The 19,310-nt window shown below is 35.9% G+C and overlaps 1 protein-coding gene across 1 annotated transcript; it reads right to left on the minus strand.

Annotated features, from left to right (window-relative positions):
• Positions 1 to 18,145: 18,145 nt before the first annotated feature.
• Positions 18,146 to 19,081, minus strand: LOC140850126 (olfactory receptor 4P4-like). Its single transcript, XM_073239904.1, has one exon. It carries the CDS (start codon positions 19,079 to 19,081, stop codon positions 18,146 to 18,148), a length of 936 nt encoding a protein of 311 aa, XP_073096005.1.
• Between the last annotated feature and the right edge of the window lie 229 nt (positions 19,082 to 19,310).

Genomic DNA, 19,310 nt, shown 5'->3' on the forward strand with positions numbered 1-19,310 from the left:
CCAAGACTAAATAAAAATTAAAAATACACTAGAAATAGAGCATACCTTTTGTTATTGAGTATGTACTTGAAAATAACCTTGTTTGTTGGAAAAAATGGTGATATTGATATTATTCTGTGTGAAGTTGGAGTAGGTGAGTGAAATGAAGGAAAGTACCATAGGCATCTGGGTAGTGATCACTAACACTTGTCTTCAGTCAGTGGACTTAGAAAGAACCCACTCTTTTAGCCCATTATTGACTCTTGTTTTCTCTGAGCTTTCCTAATAAAGGTGTCATATAGACTGACATGTTAGATTTGCCAATTGAATTTTGGTGCCCAGAGCAACAGAACAGATTAACTGCTGTACCTCGGCTGTGCATGCCAGAGGTCGTATCATGACCATTTGACATTCATTATTTCAGTGTATTAAAGTGTACCACGTCTTTAGTAATTGTTAATGTTCTATTTCATTTCCAAGACTGTTGCCACTATTTAAATGGAAAACTTTACCAATATTGTCTTGACAAAGATTATTTTAAGATAAACTCAGTAAAATAACATGTTTTCTGTGTTCTGACTTATTTCTTGCTTTCTGGGACATTATGAAGCTCGGTGTGTGTGCTGGTGTCCCAAATTAGTGTGCCATTCATAAGAAGGGACATGTAATTAACACAGAATGGAAATGTCATGACCCATCATAAAATTATGTAATCTACATCTCTATTACACCAGTACGTGTACACGTACACATACACTCGAGGTGTTCATGGTGGTTTGCTTTTCAGAGGAATGAATGAAAAAAGGTAAGAGATATAAAAGAAATTAAATAAGTTAATATATGGCTAAAATAACGTTAAGTTAATAGAATAAGAAGTTATATAGGGAAAGAATTTCAGAAGGTTTTATGTGGGTTAACAATGCTTGGAGTCAAATTATAACTGGGAAATGAGATAAAAGTTTTAAAATTTGTGGGATACTATATCCATCCAGTGGAAGTGAAGACCCAATCTCAAAAGTGATTCACCTAAAAGAGAAATTGTGAATTCAAATGATCCTTTAATTTTAAGAACTGTAGTGTCTCATATATGTTCAACACTTTTTTGTTTTCATCATATTTGTGTCTTACAAAAATAGTACGAAGTTATGTATTCCTATTGAAAATTTACAGATGAAAAATTGAAGTTGAGGAAAGTCAACAAATTCTTTAAGGGTGTTCTGCTAAGGAGTACCAGAAGTAAGCTTTTCAATGAGATTTTATGTTTCCCAAGTCAATAACTAACAACTGTGTCCTATATTATGCTTATTTAAAATATCTTTTTAAATGGTTGAAAACACAGGAAGCATTAAGAAATTGATGCAGTTATCATAAACTGCACTTATTTTAGCTTCAAGGTAGGTGGTAGATTATAATGATTAAGAATATGATCTTTGGGGTTATTGCATTAATCCAAATAGTGACTCTACCACTTTTTAAAATAGCATTCTTGAGATATTTTTTAGACATACAAAATTTGTATGTAGTTAATGTGTGCAACTTCTTATTTTATGTATAATGTGAAAGATCACCACAATTAAATTAACATATACACTGTCTTTACATAGTTACCATTGTGTGTGTGTATTTGTGTGTGATTAGATTTAAGATCGATCCTCTTTGCAATTTCAAGAATACCATATGGTATTGTTAACTATAGTCACCATGCTATATACTAGATCTCTAGAACTTATTAATTCCACATAACTGATACCTTCTATGCTTTGCCAATATCTCTTTATTCCCCACAATCCCAGGGCCCAAGTAACCACCAGTTCACACTCTGCTTCTGTGAATTGGATTACGTGATTTCCACATATAATTGAGATAATGCAGTTTATCTCTGTGCTTTGATTATTTCACTTAATACAATGTCCTCCAGCTACATTTATGTTGTAAATGGCAGGATTTCTCTTTTTTAAGTCTGAATAACATATATCACATTCTGCATGTTGCTTCATCCATCAAGGCCAATAAAGCTGCATCTGTACCTTGACCATTGTGACTAATGCGGCAGTGAACGTGTGAGTGCAGGTATTCTCCATGATCACGATTTCGGGTCCTTTGGATACATAACCAGTAGTAGTATAACAGATGGTAGTTCTGTTTTAAACTGTTTGAGGAACCTCCATACTCTTTTCACAATGGATATACTAGTTTGCATTCCACCAGGAGTGCAGATATGTTCCCTTCACTCCACTTTCTCAACAATACTTGTTACCATGCATCTTTTTAATAAAGCCACCCTGACAGGTGTGAGGTGCTTTTTTTTTCCAGTTTAAATGAGATATAATTAATATATAACCTTGTGTAAGTTAAAGATATACAAGCTGTTGATTTGATACACATATGTATTACAAGATGATCACCACCATAACACTTCTTAACACCTCTATGAGAAAACATAATTTCCACTTCCTTTTTGTGGTGAGAAAATTTAAGATTTTCTCCCTTAGCAGCTTCCAGCTATGTAATACAGTCTAACTGACAGTATTTCATGTCTATAAACACAGCATAATCATCATGCTGTACATTAGATCCCCAGAGCTCATCTCAAGTTTGTGCCCTTTGACCAGAATCTTCCCCATATACCCCAAACCGCAGCCAGTGGAAACTACCATTCTACTTTCTGTTTCTATGAGTTCAGTCAGCTGTTTTAGATTCTCCATTTAGGTGACACCATATAGTATGTATTTTTCTCTGTCTGACTTATTTCACTTATTACAATGCCCTCAATGTCCAGCCATGCCATCTATGCTGTCCCATGCGGCAGGATTTCCTTCTTTCTCATGGCTGAGTGTGCATGTATGTATATGTTATTGTCTCCCATGTGGAAGATCCATTGTCATTATATGTCATATATATGTATGGGGTTAGTTGTGGATTCTCTTTCCCGCTCCATTGGTTTATAAGCCTGTTTTTGATGTGCCAATACCTTACTTTTTGGTTACTATAGGTTTGTAATAAAATTTGATATCAAGGATTGTGGTATCTCAGCTTTCTCCTTGCTTAAGAGATTTTGGCTATTGGAGGTCTTTTGCGATTCCACATGAATTTTGGGATTTTCTTTTTCTATTTCTTAAAAAACATCATTGGGATATTACAGTGATGGTATTGATCACTAGATAATTTTGGGTATTAAGAAATTTTAACAATATTTATTCTCCTGATACATGAACAGAGGATGTCTTTCCATTTACGTGTGATTTTTTCAATTTCTTCTTCAATGTTATACAATTTTCAGTGTATAAATTTCATCACTTTGGTTAGGCTAATTCTTAACTATTTATTATTTTATTGCTTATGTGAATGAGATGGTGTTCATATTCTTATTTCTAGTCTGAATAATCCATTGAAAGTGCATAGTAACACCGCTGATTTTTATAAATGGATTTTTTCTGATGATTTTACTGAATTCATAGTTCTAACATGTGTGTGTGTGTGTATGTAGTCTTTATTTTTTCCATGTATATGATCATGTCATCTGGAAACATAATTTTACCCCTTCCCTTCTGACTTGGTTGCCTTTCCTTTGTTTGCCATGCTGCTCCAGCTAGAACTTACAGCATTATGTAGAATAGAAGTGCTAAGAGTAGCACCTTTGTCTTGTTCTGGATCTTAGAAGAAAATCTGTCAGTTTTTCACCATTTAGTATATTAGCTGAAGACTTTTCATGCATGACTTTCTTTGTTGAGTTCTCCTTCTCCTATTTCGTTGAAAGTGTTTATCATGAAAGGGTGTTGAATTTTATCAAAGGCTTTTTCTGCATCTATTGAGAAGATAATTTGATTTTTCATCTTTCATTCTGTTAATGTGGTCCATGATATTTCTTGACTTTTTGCATGTTGAACCATCCTTGTATCCCAGGTATAAATCTCAGTTGGTTGTGATGAATGATTCTGTGGGCCTTCTGTAAGCCCGAGCATTACACAAGCTTCACGAGTAGCAGGTTTCGTGGTGTGCTGGTGTCTGTGGCCTGGGCGGGGTCCTGCATGCACTCTTCAGGTCAGGTTTTTCTGGCCTTGAGTTTACCTTTCTGTGGTCCCAATGTGCTCTATCACTATTTTTGTGACTTGCAGCCCTTGTTGAAACTCGCCTGTAGAGACATCTAGATGGTTAATCTCCTCTTGGTGTCCAACAGTGGGGCCATCTGTACAGTCAGCCCTGTCATGCTGGTGCTCTGCTAGGCTATCACCTTGCCTTCTCTGAGGAGCCACAGTGCTGAAGAGAGGAGAAAGCCCTCTCCACCAGCACCTCCCACATCATCGGAGTCATCTTGTTCTTTGGTCCTTGCATATTTATATACACGTGCCCTGCGACCACCTTCCCGATGGACAAGACAGAGTTGTGTTTTATATAACTGGAACACCTTTGCTCAGCTCTCTGGTTTATACACCAAGGAATGCAAGAAATGAAAATGCCATGGAAAATTTACAGAGCAAGAAGTTGATCTCAGAAGACAGAAGATGAATGGAAGTTTCAAACTCTTCTTCATAGTTTGGATTGATCTAAAACTCCACAAAACAGTTTATCATCTTATTTTGGAATTATTTTAATGCTAACTTGGAACATGAGAGTTATTTCCTTTAGGAAAATAAGGAATGTGAATACTTCCACTGGCTAATGTTGAGTCAAATTTATGTAGAAGAAGAGACAGAGTGAGGTATAAACAACTATGTACTGTCCATTGCCTAGGTGTTCACCTGTGTGTTCTCTTGTCTGCCTAGTATCACCATGGTTTTGATCTCTGTTTACCCTGCTTTTCATCACGTGAATGTCCAGTGTTCTTTACATCTAGATTACACCACTCATATTCACAGCCTGGCTAGTTTTACCTCTTTCAAAGAATTTCACTTATTAGATGCTTGTGTCTCCCCATGTTTGATAAAAGGGCTGCGACATAATTGCCCTTCCTGAGCCAAAAGAAAGTGTCAGATTCAAATAATTGTACAAGGTCATGCAGTAAGGGAAATATTAAATCTAGTAGCTCCCTCCCAATTCTTGAGTGCTCATTCCTAATTCATACTGTCAGTTTTTTTAGATTCTTCTACAACAGTGACATAACAGTGATGAAATTCACCCTTTTCAAGTAAGTCTGTGACCCTAGGGAAGTTTGACTATTGTGTTTATACTCAAAAGATTTTTTTTTAGTAAAATCTACTTTATGCTCCTAATTTGATTTCTTCTAATTTGGGGGTGGTAGTAAGGTTTCTCTTGAATTATATAAATTAATCATGGCATATATGGTCCAAATTTAGAGTGATATATTATGTGATCTAGAAGTAGGGAGCACAAGCAGTTGATATTAGTGAATTTTAAGATAGTAATAAAATAAAACAATGAATGAGATAAATTCAAGGAGGAAAGTTCGGTTTTCAAGCAGCCATCTCTACATGACAGATATGAATTATGAATTTCCTTTCTGGAAAAGGCAAGTTGGGGAAACAGCAAACACTCAGTGGTTGCCAGAGATTCAGGAAGAGGGGAAAAAGAGATGACTAAGTGGAATGCACATCATTTTAAGGAAGGGAAACTATTATTTATGATAACTGTAAGGGAGGGTACATGACATAATGTATAAGTAAAAACCCATAAAACTGTACAACATAAAGTGTGACCATTAATTTAAACTATGGATTTTAGTACAAATGAAACGACTTGGTTCATCAATGTGACAAATGCACTAAACTACACAAATATCAGCTAAAAGGAAAACCCTGAGGAAGACACGGTGGATAGTGAGAACTCACTGTATTTTTTGCAGAATTTTTTTGTAACTCTGAAACTTCTCTAAAAAATAAAGTCTATTTTAAAAAGTTATATTCACAAAGGAAAGTTTTAAAATATTTTATTGAATTTTTATACAAAGTCATTATATGGGTACATATAAGCTATACAAATATTGAGAGTATAGAAGCATCTGTGTGAAAGCAATTTTTTTTACTTGTTTATTTTTATTTTTATTTTTATTTTTTTTGAGAGGGCATCTCTCATATTTATTGATCAAATGGTTGTTAACAGCAATAAAATTCTCTATATTGGAGTCAATGCTCAATTGGGATATTATTATATGTATAGTTTCCAGAATTAATTTAAATGATGTTACTGCTGATGAAGAATTTGCATGAAATTTGTTATCCATATGCCATAGGATAGTCCCTAATAGTACACATTTAAATACCTGAAGTGTTTTTCTCTTATTTTTTTCTCATTTTCTTTCTCTTTTTAACATACCACCTTCATGGATATTTTCATGTCAGTAAGCAAAGGAGAGAATATAATTTTTGTTAATAGTTTAAGTATCCAGTAATAAAAAATATGTTTTGGTTTTATTAATCAGAAATTGGTTTTTATCTTACCTAGATGTATCTAACATTCTGATAGCAAGTAAATGTGAAACTACTTTTTCAAAGCAATAGGCAAGATTTTCTGTGCTAGATATGGATGGATAGGTGTACTGTCTTAAAGTTTATTTTAAATTTACCAAAGAAAAATGTCTACAGAAAAAGAAGATTAAACAGGTAATATTCACCTTCTCTCTGCGATGCATTATTCTAGTAGATGAAAATAGGTGGTAAAGAAAATAGACAATATCTATGTTCTCATGGATTTTAGTTTGTAGTATAGTAAGGTCAATAGTGAAAACTTGGTGAATATTTAATATTCTAGGAACTTTTTTTGAAAATTTTTTATTAGGGTATCATTGATATACAATCTTATGACGGTTTCACTTGAGCAACATTGTGGTTACTTCATTCACCCATATTATCAATTCTCACCCTCCCATTGTAATCACTGTCCATCAGCATAGTAAGATGCTATAGAGTCACTACTTGTCTTCTCTGTGCTATACTGCCTTCCCCGTGTACTCCCTGCTACATTATGTGTGCTAATCGTAATACCCCTTAATACCCTTCTCTCTCATCCACACTCACCTTCCACACCCCCTTTCCCTTTGATAACCACTAGTCCTTCTTGGAGTCTGTGAGTCTGCTGCTGTTTTGTTCTTTCAGTTTATGCTTTGTTGTTATACTCCACAAATGAGTGAAATAATTTGGTGCTTCTCTTTCTCAGGCTGACTTATTTCACTGAGCATAATACCCTCTAGCTCCATCCATATTGTTACAAAAGGTAAGATTTGTTTTCCTCCTATGGCTGAATAATATTCCATTGTGTATATGTACCACCTCTTCTTTATCCATTCATCTACTGATGGACACTTAGGTTGCTTCCATGTCTTGGCTATTGTAAATAGTACTGCAGTAAACAAAGGGGTGCATATGTCTTTTTGAATCTGCATTCCTGTTTTTGTGGCGTAAATTCCTAGGAGTGGAATTCCTGTGTCAAATGGTATTTCTATTTGTAGTTTTTTGAGGAACCTCCATATTGCTTTCCTCAGTGGTTGAACTAATTTACATCCCCACCAACAGTGTAGGAGGATTCAACTTTCTCCACATCCTCACTAGAATTTGTTGTTGCTTGTCTTTTGGATGTTGGCCTTCCTAACTGGTGTGAGGTGATATCTCATTGTGGTTTTAATTTGCATTTCCCTGATGATTAGTGATATAGAGCATTTTTTCATGTGTCTGTTGGCCATCTGAATTTCTTCTTTGGAGAAATGTCTGTTCAGATCCTCTGCCCATTTTTTAATTGGGTTATTTGCTTTCTGGTTGTTGAGGGTATGAGTTTTTATATATTTTGTATGCTAACCCTTTCTTGAATATGTCATTTATGAATATATTCTCCAATACTGTAGGATGCCTTTTGTTCAGCTGATGGTGTCCTTTGCTGCACAGAAGCTTTTTAGTTTGATATAGTCCCACTTACTCAGTTTTGCTTTGTTTCTTGCCTGAGGAGATACATTCATGAAAAAGTTACTCATGTTTATATTCAACAGAGTTTTGCCTATGTTTTCTTCTAAGAGTTTTATGGTTGCATGATTTACATTTAGGTCTTTGATCCATTTCAAGTTTACTTTTGTGATATGGAGTTAGACAGCAATCCAGTTTCATTCACTTACACATAGCTGTCCAGTTTTACAAACACCAGCTGTTGAAAAGGGTCTCATTTCCCCATATATCCATGGCACCTTTATTGTATTTTGATTGACCATATATGCTTGGGTTAATATCTGGACTCTATTCTGTTCCACTGGTCTATGGGTCTGTTCATGTGCCAGTACCAAATTGTCTTGAATACTGTGGCTTTATAGTAGAGCTTGAAGTTGGGAAGCATGATCCCTCCTGCTTTATTCTTCTTCTCAGGATTGCTTTGGCTATTCAGGGTCTTTTGTCATTCCTTATGAATTTTAGAACTATTTGTTCCAGTTTGTTGAAGCATGCTGTTGGTATTTTGATAAGGATTGCATTGAATCTGTAGATGACTGCTTTAGGCAGGATGGCCATTTTGACAATATTAATTCTTCCTAGCCAAGAGCATGGGATGAGTTTCCATTTGTTAGTGTCTTCTTTAATTTCTCTTAAGAGTGTCTTGTAGTTTTCAGGTTATAGGTCTTTCACTTCCCTAGTAAGGTTCATTCCAAGGTTTTTTATTCTTTTTGATGGAATTGTGAATGGAATTGTTTCCCTGATTTCTCTTCCTGCTATTTCATCCTTAGTGTATAGGAATGCAACAGATTTCTGTGTATTAATTTTGTATTCTGCAACTTTGCTGAATTCAGATATTAGTTCTACTAGTGTTGGAGTGGATTCTTTAGGGTTTTTTAATGTTCAATATCATGCAAACAGTGATGATTAACTTCTTCCTCACCAATTTGTATGTCTTTTATTTTTTTGTGTTGTCTGATTGCTGTTTCTAGGACCTCCAACACAATGTTGATAAAAGAGGGGAGAGGGGAAACCTTGTCTTATTCCCATCTGAGAGGAAAATCTTTCAGCTTTTCACTGTTAAATATGATGTTGGCTGTAGGTTTGTCATATATGGTCATTATTATGTTGAGGTACTTGCTTCTATACTTATTTTGTAGAGAGTTTTTATCATATCAAGAATGGATGTTGAATTTTGTCAAATGCTTTTTCCGCATCTATAGAGATTATCATGTGATTTTTGTCCTTTTTGTTGATGTAGTGTATGATGTTGATGGATTTTATGATATTGTACCATCCTTGCATCCCTGGAATAATTCCCACTTCATCATGATGTATGATCTTTTTGATGTATTTTTGAATTATGTTTGCTTATATTTTGTTGAGTATTTTTGTGTCTATGTTCCTCAGGGATATCGGTCTTTAATTTTCTTTATTTGTGATGTCTTTGCCTGGTTTGGGTATTAGACTGATACTGGCCTCATTGAATGAGTTTGGGTGTATTCTTTCCTCTTCTACTTTTTGAAAAATTTTAAGGCAAATGGATATTATGTCTTCTCCAAATGTCTGATAAAATGCGGCAGTGAAGCCAACTGGTCCAGGGGATTTTTGATTAGCAGTTCAATTTCATTGCTGGTAGTTGGTCTGTTTCAATTTTCTGTTTCTTCCTCGGTCAGTCTTGAAAGGCTGTTTTTTCTAGAAAGTTGTCCATTTCTTCTAAATTATCCAATTTGTTAGCATATGATTTTTCATTGTATTCTACAATAATTCTTTGTATTTCAGTGGTGTTTGTAGTGAATTTTCCTTTCTCATTTCTGTTTCTGTTTATGTGTAGACTCTCTTTTTTCTTGATAAGTCTAGCTAGGTGTTTATCTTTTTGTTTATTTTCTCAAAGAACCAGCTCTTGGTTTCATTAATGCTTCCTGTAGTTTTTTTCTTCTTAATTTTATTTATTTCTTGTCTTATCTTCATTATGTCCTTCGTTCTACTGACTTTGGGCCTCATTTGATCTTCTTTTTCCAGTTTCAATAATTGTGAAAGCAGACTGTTCATTTGGGATTATTCTTTTTTCTTGAGATAGGCCTATATTGGTATATACTTTCCTCTTAGAAATGCCTTCACTGTGTCCCACAGAAGTTGGAGTGTTCAGCTGCTCTTCTCATTTGTCTTCATGTATTGCTCGATCTCTGTTTTAATTTGGTCATTGACCCATTGATTATTTAGGAACATGCTGTTGAGCCTCCATGTGTTTGTGGGCCTTTTTGTTTTCTTTATACAATTTATTTCTAGTTTTATACCTTTGTCCTCTGAGAAGATGGTTGGTACAATTTCAATCTTTTTAAATTTACTGAGGCTTTTTTTGTGGCCTGGTAGGTGATCTATTCTGAAAAATGTTCTATGTGCACTTCAAAAGAATGTGTCTCCTGCTGCTTTTGGGTGGAGTGTTCTGTAAATGTCTGTTAGGTCTATCTGTTCTGATGTGTTGTTTATTGCCTCTGTTCCCTTACTTATTTTCTGTCTGGTTGCTCTGTCCTCTGGAGTGAGTGGTTTGCTGAAGTCTTCTAAAATGAAAACATGGCATTCTATTTCCCCCTTTAATTCTGTAAATATTTGTTGAAAATATTTGGGTGCTTCTGTGTTGGGTGTATAGATATTTATAATGGTTATATCCTCTTGTTGGACTGACCCTATTATCATTATATAATGTCGTTCTTTATCTCTTTCTTTTGTTCTGAAGTCTATTTTGTCTGATCCAACTACTGCATTTCCAGCACTTTTCTCTCTATTGTTTGCATGAAATATCTTTCTCCATCCCTTCATTTTTAGTCTGTGCATATATTTGGGTTTAAAGTGCATCTCTTGTAGGCAGCATAAAGATATGCCTTGCTTTTGTATCCATTCTGTAACTCTGTGTCTTTCAATTGGTGCATTCAGTCCATTTACATTTTGGGTGATTATTGATAGAGATGTACTTATTGCCATTTCAAGCTTTGTATTCATGGTTACCAAAGGTTCAAAGTCCACTACTTTGCTAGCTAATTGTCTAACTTAACTTGCTCACTACACTATTATAAACACAAAATGAAGATTCTTTTTTTCTCCCTTTTATTCCTCTGCCACTATTTATATGTTAGGTGTCATATTCTGTGCTCTTAGTGTATCCCTTGACTGACTTTGTGGGTAGCTGAGTTAATTTTCCATTTGGTTAGTAACTAATTTGTCTGCTTCCTTTACCATGGTTTTATTTTCTCTGGTGATAGCTATTTAGCCTTAGGAGCACTTCCATCTAGAGCACTCCCTTTAAAATACACTGCAGAGATGGTTTGTGGGAAGTAAATTCCTTCAACTTTTGCATATCTGAAAATTGTTTAACCCCTCCTTCAAGTTTAAATGATCAGCTTTCTGGGTAGTGTATTCTTGGCTTGAGGTTCTTCTCTTTCATTGCATTAAATATATCATACCACTCCCTCTGGCCTGTAAGGTTTCTGTTGAGAAGTCTGATGATAGCCTGATGGGATTTCCTTTGTATGTGATCTTTTTTCTCACTCTGGCTGCTTTTAATACTCTGTCCTTGTCCTTGATCTTTGCCATTTCAATTATTATATGTCTTGGTGTTGTCTTCCTTGGGTTCCTTGTGTTGGGAGACCTGTCAACTTCCATGGCCTGAGAGACCATTTCCTCCCCCAGATTGAAATATTTCTCATCAATTATTTCTTCAAAGACACTTTCTATCCCTTTTACTCTGTCTTCTTCTTCTGGTACCCCTATAATGTGAACATTCCATTTTAATTGGTCTCATAGTTCTCTTAATATTCTTTCATTCTTAGATATCTTTTTTTTCTCTGTATGACTCAGCTTCTTTGTATTCTTGTTCTCTAATTTTATTCCATTTACTCTCTCCTATACCTCATCTATTCTGCTTTTAAATCCCTCTATTGTATGTTCCATTTTAGCTACTGTATTTTTCAAAGTGCCTATCTCTCTCTTGGATTCATCCCTTAGATCTTCAATATTTTTCTGTAGCTCCATTAACATGCCTATGACTTTCATTTTGAATTTTTTTCAGGAAGATTGGAGATTTCAGTTTCACTGAGCCTTCCCTCTGGTGTTTGAGGGATTTTGTATTGAACAAGGCTCTTCTGCCTTTTTGTAATCATATTGGATAATGAGAAATATTAGGTTTGTGCTCCAGTGCCCAGAAGCTCTGCTCTGTGGAGCTTCCCAGCACCTGAAGCAATTGCAGTGGTTGTAGGTGTGCAGCACCAGTGCTTACTCTAAGCAAAGAGTCCTTTCTTACTTTCTGGCCACAGTGCCTGTCTGTGCTGTTAGGGCCAGTGAGCCATGCACACAGAGAACAGCCCCTGTGTTAAACCCCTGTAGTTATCATAGGTGAGTGCCCTCGACCTGGACTGGCATAATGATAGGGGCAGCAGGTTTGCATGTTGGTGCCACCTGGGAGGAAGGAGTGGCAGGCTGCTTATTACTGTTGGGGGGGCCACGGGGCTGCATTGCCAGCAAGGTGGATGGGGTGCCTGAAGCTCCTGAAAGCTCCCAACATGCTGGGCTGTGTGTGCCAGGATGATTTTGTCCACCTGTTTCTTCTCCTGAGCAACAAGCTTTGTGTAATCATTGCCCCTTTAACATCCCTCTCTCTGTTAGGAAGTCTTTCAAAGCACCCACTTTTCTTTCATCCAAGAGCAGTCAGCTGTGGGAACCTGTTCTCGACAAGGAACTGGAATCTCTGTCTCTCCCCATCTACTTCCTGACATTGCTTTCCATCCCCACTAATCTCCAGAGCACCATAGGATGTGGGTTTGTGCACCTGAAGTAGATCTCCAGGGCTAGGTATTTAGCAACTGTAGGCTTCTTCTCCCTCCACACTCTGTTTTCTTCTTCTAGCTGGTGAGCTGGTGTTTGGGAAGGGCTCGGCTCTCACTGGATTGCAGCTTTGTTACTTTACCCTTTTTCATGAGATGTTCTCTTTTCCCAGATGTGGACTATCTGGTGCAATGTTATTTCTTGTCTCTATTTTAGAATTAGTTGTATTGCTGTATTTTCATATTATATGTGGTTTTGGGGGGAGATTTCTGCCTCACTTCCCATGCAGCCATCTTTGTTTACCATCCCTTTGTATGTTTGCTTTCATAAAGTAACTGCCATACTGTTGTCCAAAGCAGCTCTACCATTTTCCATTCCTGATAGCAATTATTGGGAGTTCCTGTTGCTCCAAAACTCACCAGTATTTGTTCATAACAGTGCACTGTATTTTGGCCATTCTAACAGGTGTATTACAGTAAAAGTTCCTTTTGGACCATTCATTTACCCAAAATTTGGAGATTGATTAATAAAAAAGGCCCCATGGAGTCGACACAAGTTGGTTGAGACATCACAATTAAAATTTAAGAGGGTCAGAACTTATCCACCCTGTTTGACCTGACATCAAAACTGAGTCCCATTCATTACTGTGAAATCTAAGAAAGGAAAGCTGTGCTTTGGTCAATGTATGGTTGATTCTATATACAACACTCATAGTATATAAATTTTGACTTTTCCTCCAAGGGCAGTGGGATGTTAGGTAGAGTTTCTGAGCAGCGGAGCAATTTGATGAGTACTATATTACAGATATTTATTTCTTTCTCTGTTCCAGTGTAAGGACCCACATTTTATCCTAATCAGCCCCTTTACAGTTCAGGTTAAAATGTAAAGACCAAATTTCTAGGTGGGATGGAGTGACTGATAGAAGACATATGCTGCCACATGACAAGTTAGAAAATATGGAAGACCAATGGAGAATAATCTCTTTGAAGAAAGGTAGAGCTACCAAGGAATGAAAAATAGAAGGAATAACACTGAGGATGAGCAAATGGAGAGGTGAGTTTAGCTGCAACAACCATATTTCCTCTGAGAATCTGTCACATCTGGGAACAGGCAAGCAAGTGAGGATCCCAGCTGTACTCATATCAGCAGCTCTGCTGCTGGTAGGACTCAACAAAGCTTCAGTTAGGGATCTGGGGAAACTCAAGGACTTATCAGTTTTCTCCTCATTTATTAGTGAAATATTGAGGCTACAAGGTAAACAGAAGAAAAATAGACTTAGAAAACTACAATGCGTATCTTTATGTGCCTTTTTCCTGTACTATAATTTTATAGAGGTTCATCATGCTGTATTCTCCATGGTTTGTTCCTCTGTAATTGTACTGTATGGCTTCATCACATGTTTTATATTCACTCCCCCTTTGAGAGACATTTGAATTGTGTCTAGTCCATGGCCAGTGAATAATGCTGCTGTGAACATTCATGTACAAGTCATAGTGTGGACATACATTATCATTTTTCTTGGATAGATTCCTAGAAGTGGAATTGCTGTATCATGTGCTAAGCGTATGTTAAAATTTGTATAAAACTACCAAACTGTTTTCAAAGTGACTGCCCTATTTTTCCACTTCCAACAGCTATGCAGATGTGATTCCAGTTTCTCCACAGCCTCACTGAAACTTGGCATTGTCAGTATCCTTACATTTAGCACAGTTGTTCAAATAATTCTCTTATAATTCCTATAATTTCTGTGGGATCAATTTTTCTATATTCTGTTGGTGTGTTTCAGTATCCCATTAATTTTTATTTGATTCCCGTAAGTTTCTTTTTGCTGATTGTCTTGTGTAAGTGTATCTGTAGTGTACTGAAATCCTGTTGAATATGTTATCTCAAAAGTTATCAGAAAAGATAATTTTGGAGCTGGGGAAAATAAATAAGACTAATAAAAACAAAACATTTAAATAAATATAAAGAATATTTAGGAAATACAATACTAAAAGTGCCTGTGAATTCAATCACAAAGGAGACTGCAGACCTCTGGGGTATTCAGAGAAGGGTGCCAGGACACTGAACAGGGCCAATCAGGACATTCCAAGCGTTTTCCTTCTTTTGAATAAAAATGAAGTGAAAAGAAACTTGTTCCTGGGAAGGGACCTCTGGCCTAGCTCAGGGCATGTTCTAGGTGAAAAATCACAGACATCTTCATCTCCTCTTGTCATCAAAAGGTGGCCCAGGGTAACCAAATGCCTGAGCTCCATTTACTGATCTCCTCTTAGGAGTAGAACACGAGAGGGTATTCAAACAGTGGTTTTGAAGAACTTGAACTTCAAGGTCACAGACCCTGGATAAACCTCTTCCTTGTCACATTACTTAACTTTTCTAGGGAGCAACATAACATTCTCTGAGATCCTAAATGCATCTGTGGTCCCAAGAGGAGTGACTACAACCTCACACACAATACTTCCTTCATGCCAAGAAGTGAGCAAGGCACTCCATGTGGATCGATCACACAGTTACACTCTCAACACGTTTTTCTGATTCCAGAGCTTAGAATCAGGGCCAGTACAACACACCCTGGCACATCCTGTCCCATCAGGAACCTCTGAATACCTACATGTGAAAATCTGTCTTAATCACTGTGGATCTGATACATGAGGTGGATTTGAATGTGCATGTATCAAGTTAGGAAAATCTGTCATCTCCCTATGCTATATTCCGAAAGAGAATTGGAGAAAACAGCTGCTAGTCCAATTTCCTGTAGTGGACCCAGTTCAGATTATAGCTCGTATGTTTCTTTAAAAGTGAGTATTTTTAATTTCAGCAAGAAAGGTTTCATAAGTGTCAGGAAATCTGAGTAGCCCTTGGTTAAGTGAAGTGGAATATGACCCGGAGACTAGAAAGGGTTTACATAATTTAGAGCAGGGAAATGGCACCTGATAGGAGGAGGATTGGTGTAGACGCTTTGGTGGGGACTCAGTAGAGACGAAGCTGGCCAGCTGTGGGAGCTAATCTGTATGTTTTCCATTTCAATATCGATCTTAGAATAATCTTTTCAACTGAAAAAAAAGAGATAACTGCTCTGGTATTGGAAGTGCTTTCTTACACCATAATTTCAGGTGGGAAGATAGAATTTTTAATGAGGTCCAGTTATCTGATCTATGAACATGGAATTATTCTCTATCAGTAATGTCCTCTTTAATTTCACTCTAAAGAATTCCATAACTTCATACATATTTTATACATATTTTGTAAGATTTGTCCTTTGTATTTCATATATTTGATTGTACTGCATAAGATATTTACAAAATTCATTTTCTGCTGTTTGTTACTAATAGAAAATACAATCTTTTTTTATGTTGATTTGGTATTCTGAAACCCTGCAAAAACTCATTTCAATGAAAAAATTTATCCAGACTAGAAGAAACAACCCTGTTTTATTCATAAATGATATTATTATCTATGTAAAAATCTAAAGAATGTACTGAACAAATACAATAATAGATAAACATCAGAGAAATGGTGGTCCTGTAAAATAAATTCAGATGTAATCTTTCCTATTTTTAACATTTATGTAGAATTAACTATGGTTTCTTTAAGTTTTTGTAGAATTCACCAGTGAAGTAATATGTACAGGGGAGAGAGAATTCCATTTTGTAGATTGAGATAGAAAATTCAATTTCCTTAAGAGATAAAGGGATATTGAGATTTTCTATTAATTATTTTTAAATGAGTTTTGGTAGTTTATATCGTTTGAGGATTTTATCCATTCTATATGCATTTTTTAATTAGTTGGCTATATTATGTTCAGAATATTCCCTTATTGTTCTTTTAAAATCTATAGAAAGGTTAGCAATAGAGCCATTAACATTAAGCAGAAAAATGCTTTGGTAATAAGTAGTCTAAGTGTCCCAGTTCTTAGTTGTCTTAATCATAAGAGACTTTATTTATATGCTATTATAAATGTACAAATACACTTTTTAAAAAAAGTTTCCTCTGGTTTTCTAAAGTATTTCTCAGATGTCTCTTTTTCATTGTACTTACAAGATTTGCTTTATGTATTGTGTCACAAAGTATTTTTATTTAATAAATTTTATTTTTTACAGCAGTTTCAGGTTCACAGCAAAACCGAGTGTAAAGTACAGAGAGATCCCATATCCCCCTTTTCCCCACACAGGGACAACCTCCCCCACCTGAGTGTTCCATTTGTACAGTCAAATGAATCTACACTGACACATTTTTATTATCCAAAATTCATAGCTTACATTAGGTGTTCAACTACAGCCCAACTGCTGTAGAAAACAGAGGAAAGTTTTGATATGTTTGATGACAATGTCCAGAATTGTAACATACAGAACAGTTTCACTGCTCCCCCCTAAAACACTAAGCTCCACCATTCATCCCAGTCTCGGTATCCACTGATCTTTTTTTCCATAGTTTTGCCTTTTCCAGAATGTCTTATTGCTGAAATCATACAGTAAGCAGACCTTTCAGATTAACTTTTTTCACTCTGCAATATGAATTTAAATTTCCTGCATGTCTTTTCAAAGTTTGATAGCTGATTTCTTTTAAGAGTTAAATAACATGTTATTGTCTGTATGTACCATAGTTTATCCATTCACTTACTGAAGGACAGCTTGGTTGCTTCCCAGGTTTGACAGTTATGAATAACCTGCTATGAACTGTGTGTAGGCAAAATGTATTTTGCTTTTAGTCTTAGTTTTTAGACTTACCTTACTTGTCTTTTCCAATTTTTATTTTTCTCATTGTAGCAGGAAAGGTCTTTTGTGGATTTAATGACTGCCAATTTGCTTATCAATTTCAAGAAGGTACAAGTGGGTTAACACTTAAATTTTGTTATAAAGTTCCTTAAGTTTTGTTATTACATTCTTGCCAATATGTGGAATACCCTTAGGTAGTTTTAGCATTCTGCATTATAGATTCCCACTCTGAAATCTGACTTCACTAGGTATTATTATTTGTTTGGATGGGACATTGGAGAGTCAACCCCAGAAACCACTATAAAACAGATTCTATTTTAAATATTTCTGAATGACACTTGAGGATGTCTATGTGAATTTTTTATCAGAATGTTAAATTGATTGCTTTAATTATATATTTCAACCTCTCTCCTGCAACAGAGGATGTGTCACTATGTAGTCTGGCCCCTAAATCCAAACATTTAATTAAAATTTTACTGTTACAATTTATTGATTAGTATAAAAATGTCTTATTTTTTTTTTTGGCCTATTTGTTCTTTCACATAGATAACCCTTTGCATAATCCACAAAATAAACTTAGTTTGCAGTTAGTTTTTGTATGCAAAGATTAGTATTTGTTTAGTTTTTACTTTAATCTGTAGTCCTGTTTCTCTCTTTTATTCCACTCAGGGTAGTGGTGGTGGATATAATCTATGAAATAGTTCCTGGCTTTTTCATTCACATTTGTTCCCTTTCTTTCATGAAGTTGCTTAGCCAATAAGCCTTCTCCTATTAATTGCGTGCTCCCTTGGAATATAATGTTTGACACCAGACTTTTCTCATAGTGTTTTTCATCTCTGTATTTCTCAGGGTGTAGATTAAGGGATTGAACATAGGAGCAATGATGGTGTAAAACAGTGCAAGTATTTTGTCCTCAGGAAAAGTAGTAGGAGGTCTAAGGTAGATAAAAATGACAGGCCCAAAAAATAAGATGACCACATTGATATGAGACCAACAGGTAGAGAGAGCTTTGCGTCTTCCCTCAGCCGAGAGGTTTCTTAGAGTGAACAATATAATGCCATAAGAAACAAATAAGACAACAAAGGTTACTAAGGCAACCATACCTGAAAAGGCAATCACGAGAACACCGGTGATGTAGGTGTCGGTGCAGGCAACTTTCAGCAGAGGAAAAATATCACAAAAGTAGTGATCAATCTCATTATGACCACAGAAGGGGAGCCCAACTGCTGTAGAAAACAGAGGAAAGGCATGAAGAGCCCCACCACCCCAAGCAGCTAAGATCAGCAGGTTGCACCTTGTCCTGCTCATGATGGTCATGTAGTGGAGAGGTCTGCAGATGGCAACGTAGCGATCAAAGGCCATGGACGTAAGGATGAAGATCTCGGTACCACCAAAGAAGTGCATGGTAAGGACCTGTAACATGCAGTTACCATAGGAGATGGTTTTTCTTTCCACTAGAAGGTCAGCAATTAATTTTGGTGTCACAGTAGAAGTATAGCAGATGTCTACTGAGGCTAAGTGAAGGAGGAAGTAGTACATTGGCTGGAGAAAAAGAGGACTGCATTGAAAGGAGACAAGGATCAGAAGGTTTCCTACCAAGAGAGCCACATAACAGAATAAGAAGAGCACAAAGCAAAATATTTGTATGTTCTGGTCATAAGAAAGTCCCAAAAGGATGAATTCTGAGAAGTTTCTATGGTTTTCCATATATTTGTGCTTGATGTATGTGACACAAAAATGAGTAATGTATCTGAAAGAATAAAACATAAATTTGATGAAAAATTAATCCTATGAACACAATGATACAATATTTACTGCAAAGTAGATTGACATGAATAGAATCTTTTCATTAATAATGCTTGATTTATTGAATTAAATGCTTTTTTATTATATCTACTATTTTATTAATCTTGGACAGTGTCAATACAAAAAAGAG

Source organism: Manis javanica, chromosome 6 (genome assembly GCF_040802235.1).
Source record: "Manis javanica isolate MJ-LG chromosome 6, MJ_LKY, whole genome shotgun sequence".
Taxonomy (NCBI): Eukaryota; Metazoa; Chordata; class Mammalia; order Pholidota; family Manidae; genus Manis; species Manis javanica.

Excerpts from the sequence above, each read along its gene's own strand:
- LOC140850126 (XM_073239904.1), bottom strand. The coding sequence starts at position 19,081 with ATGGAAAACCATAGAAACTTCTCAGAATTCATCCTTTTGGGACTTTCT.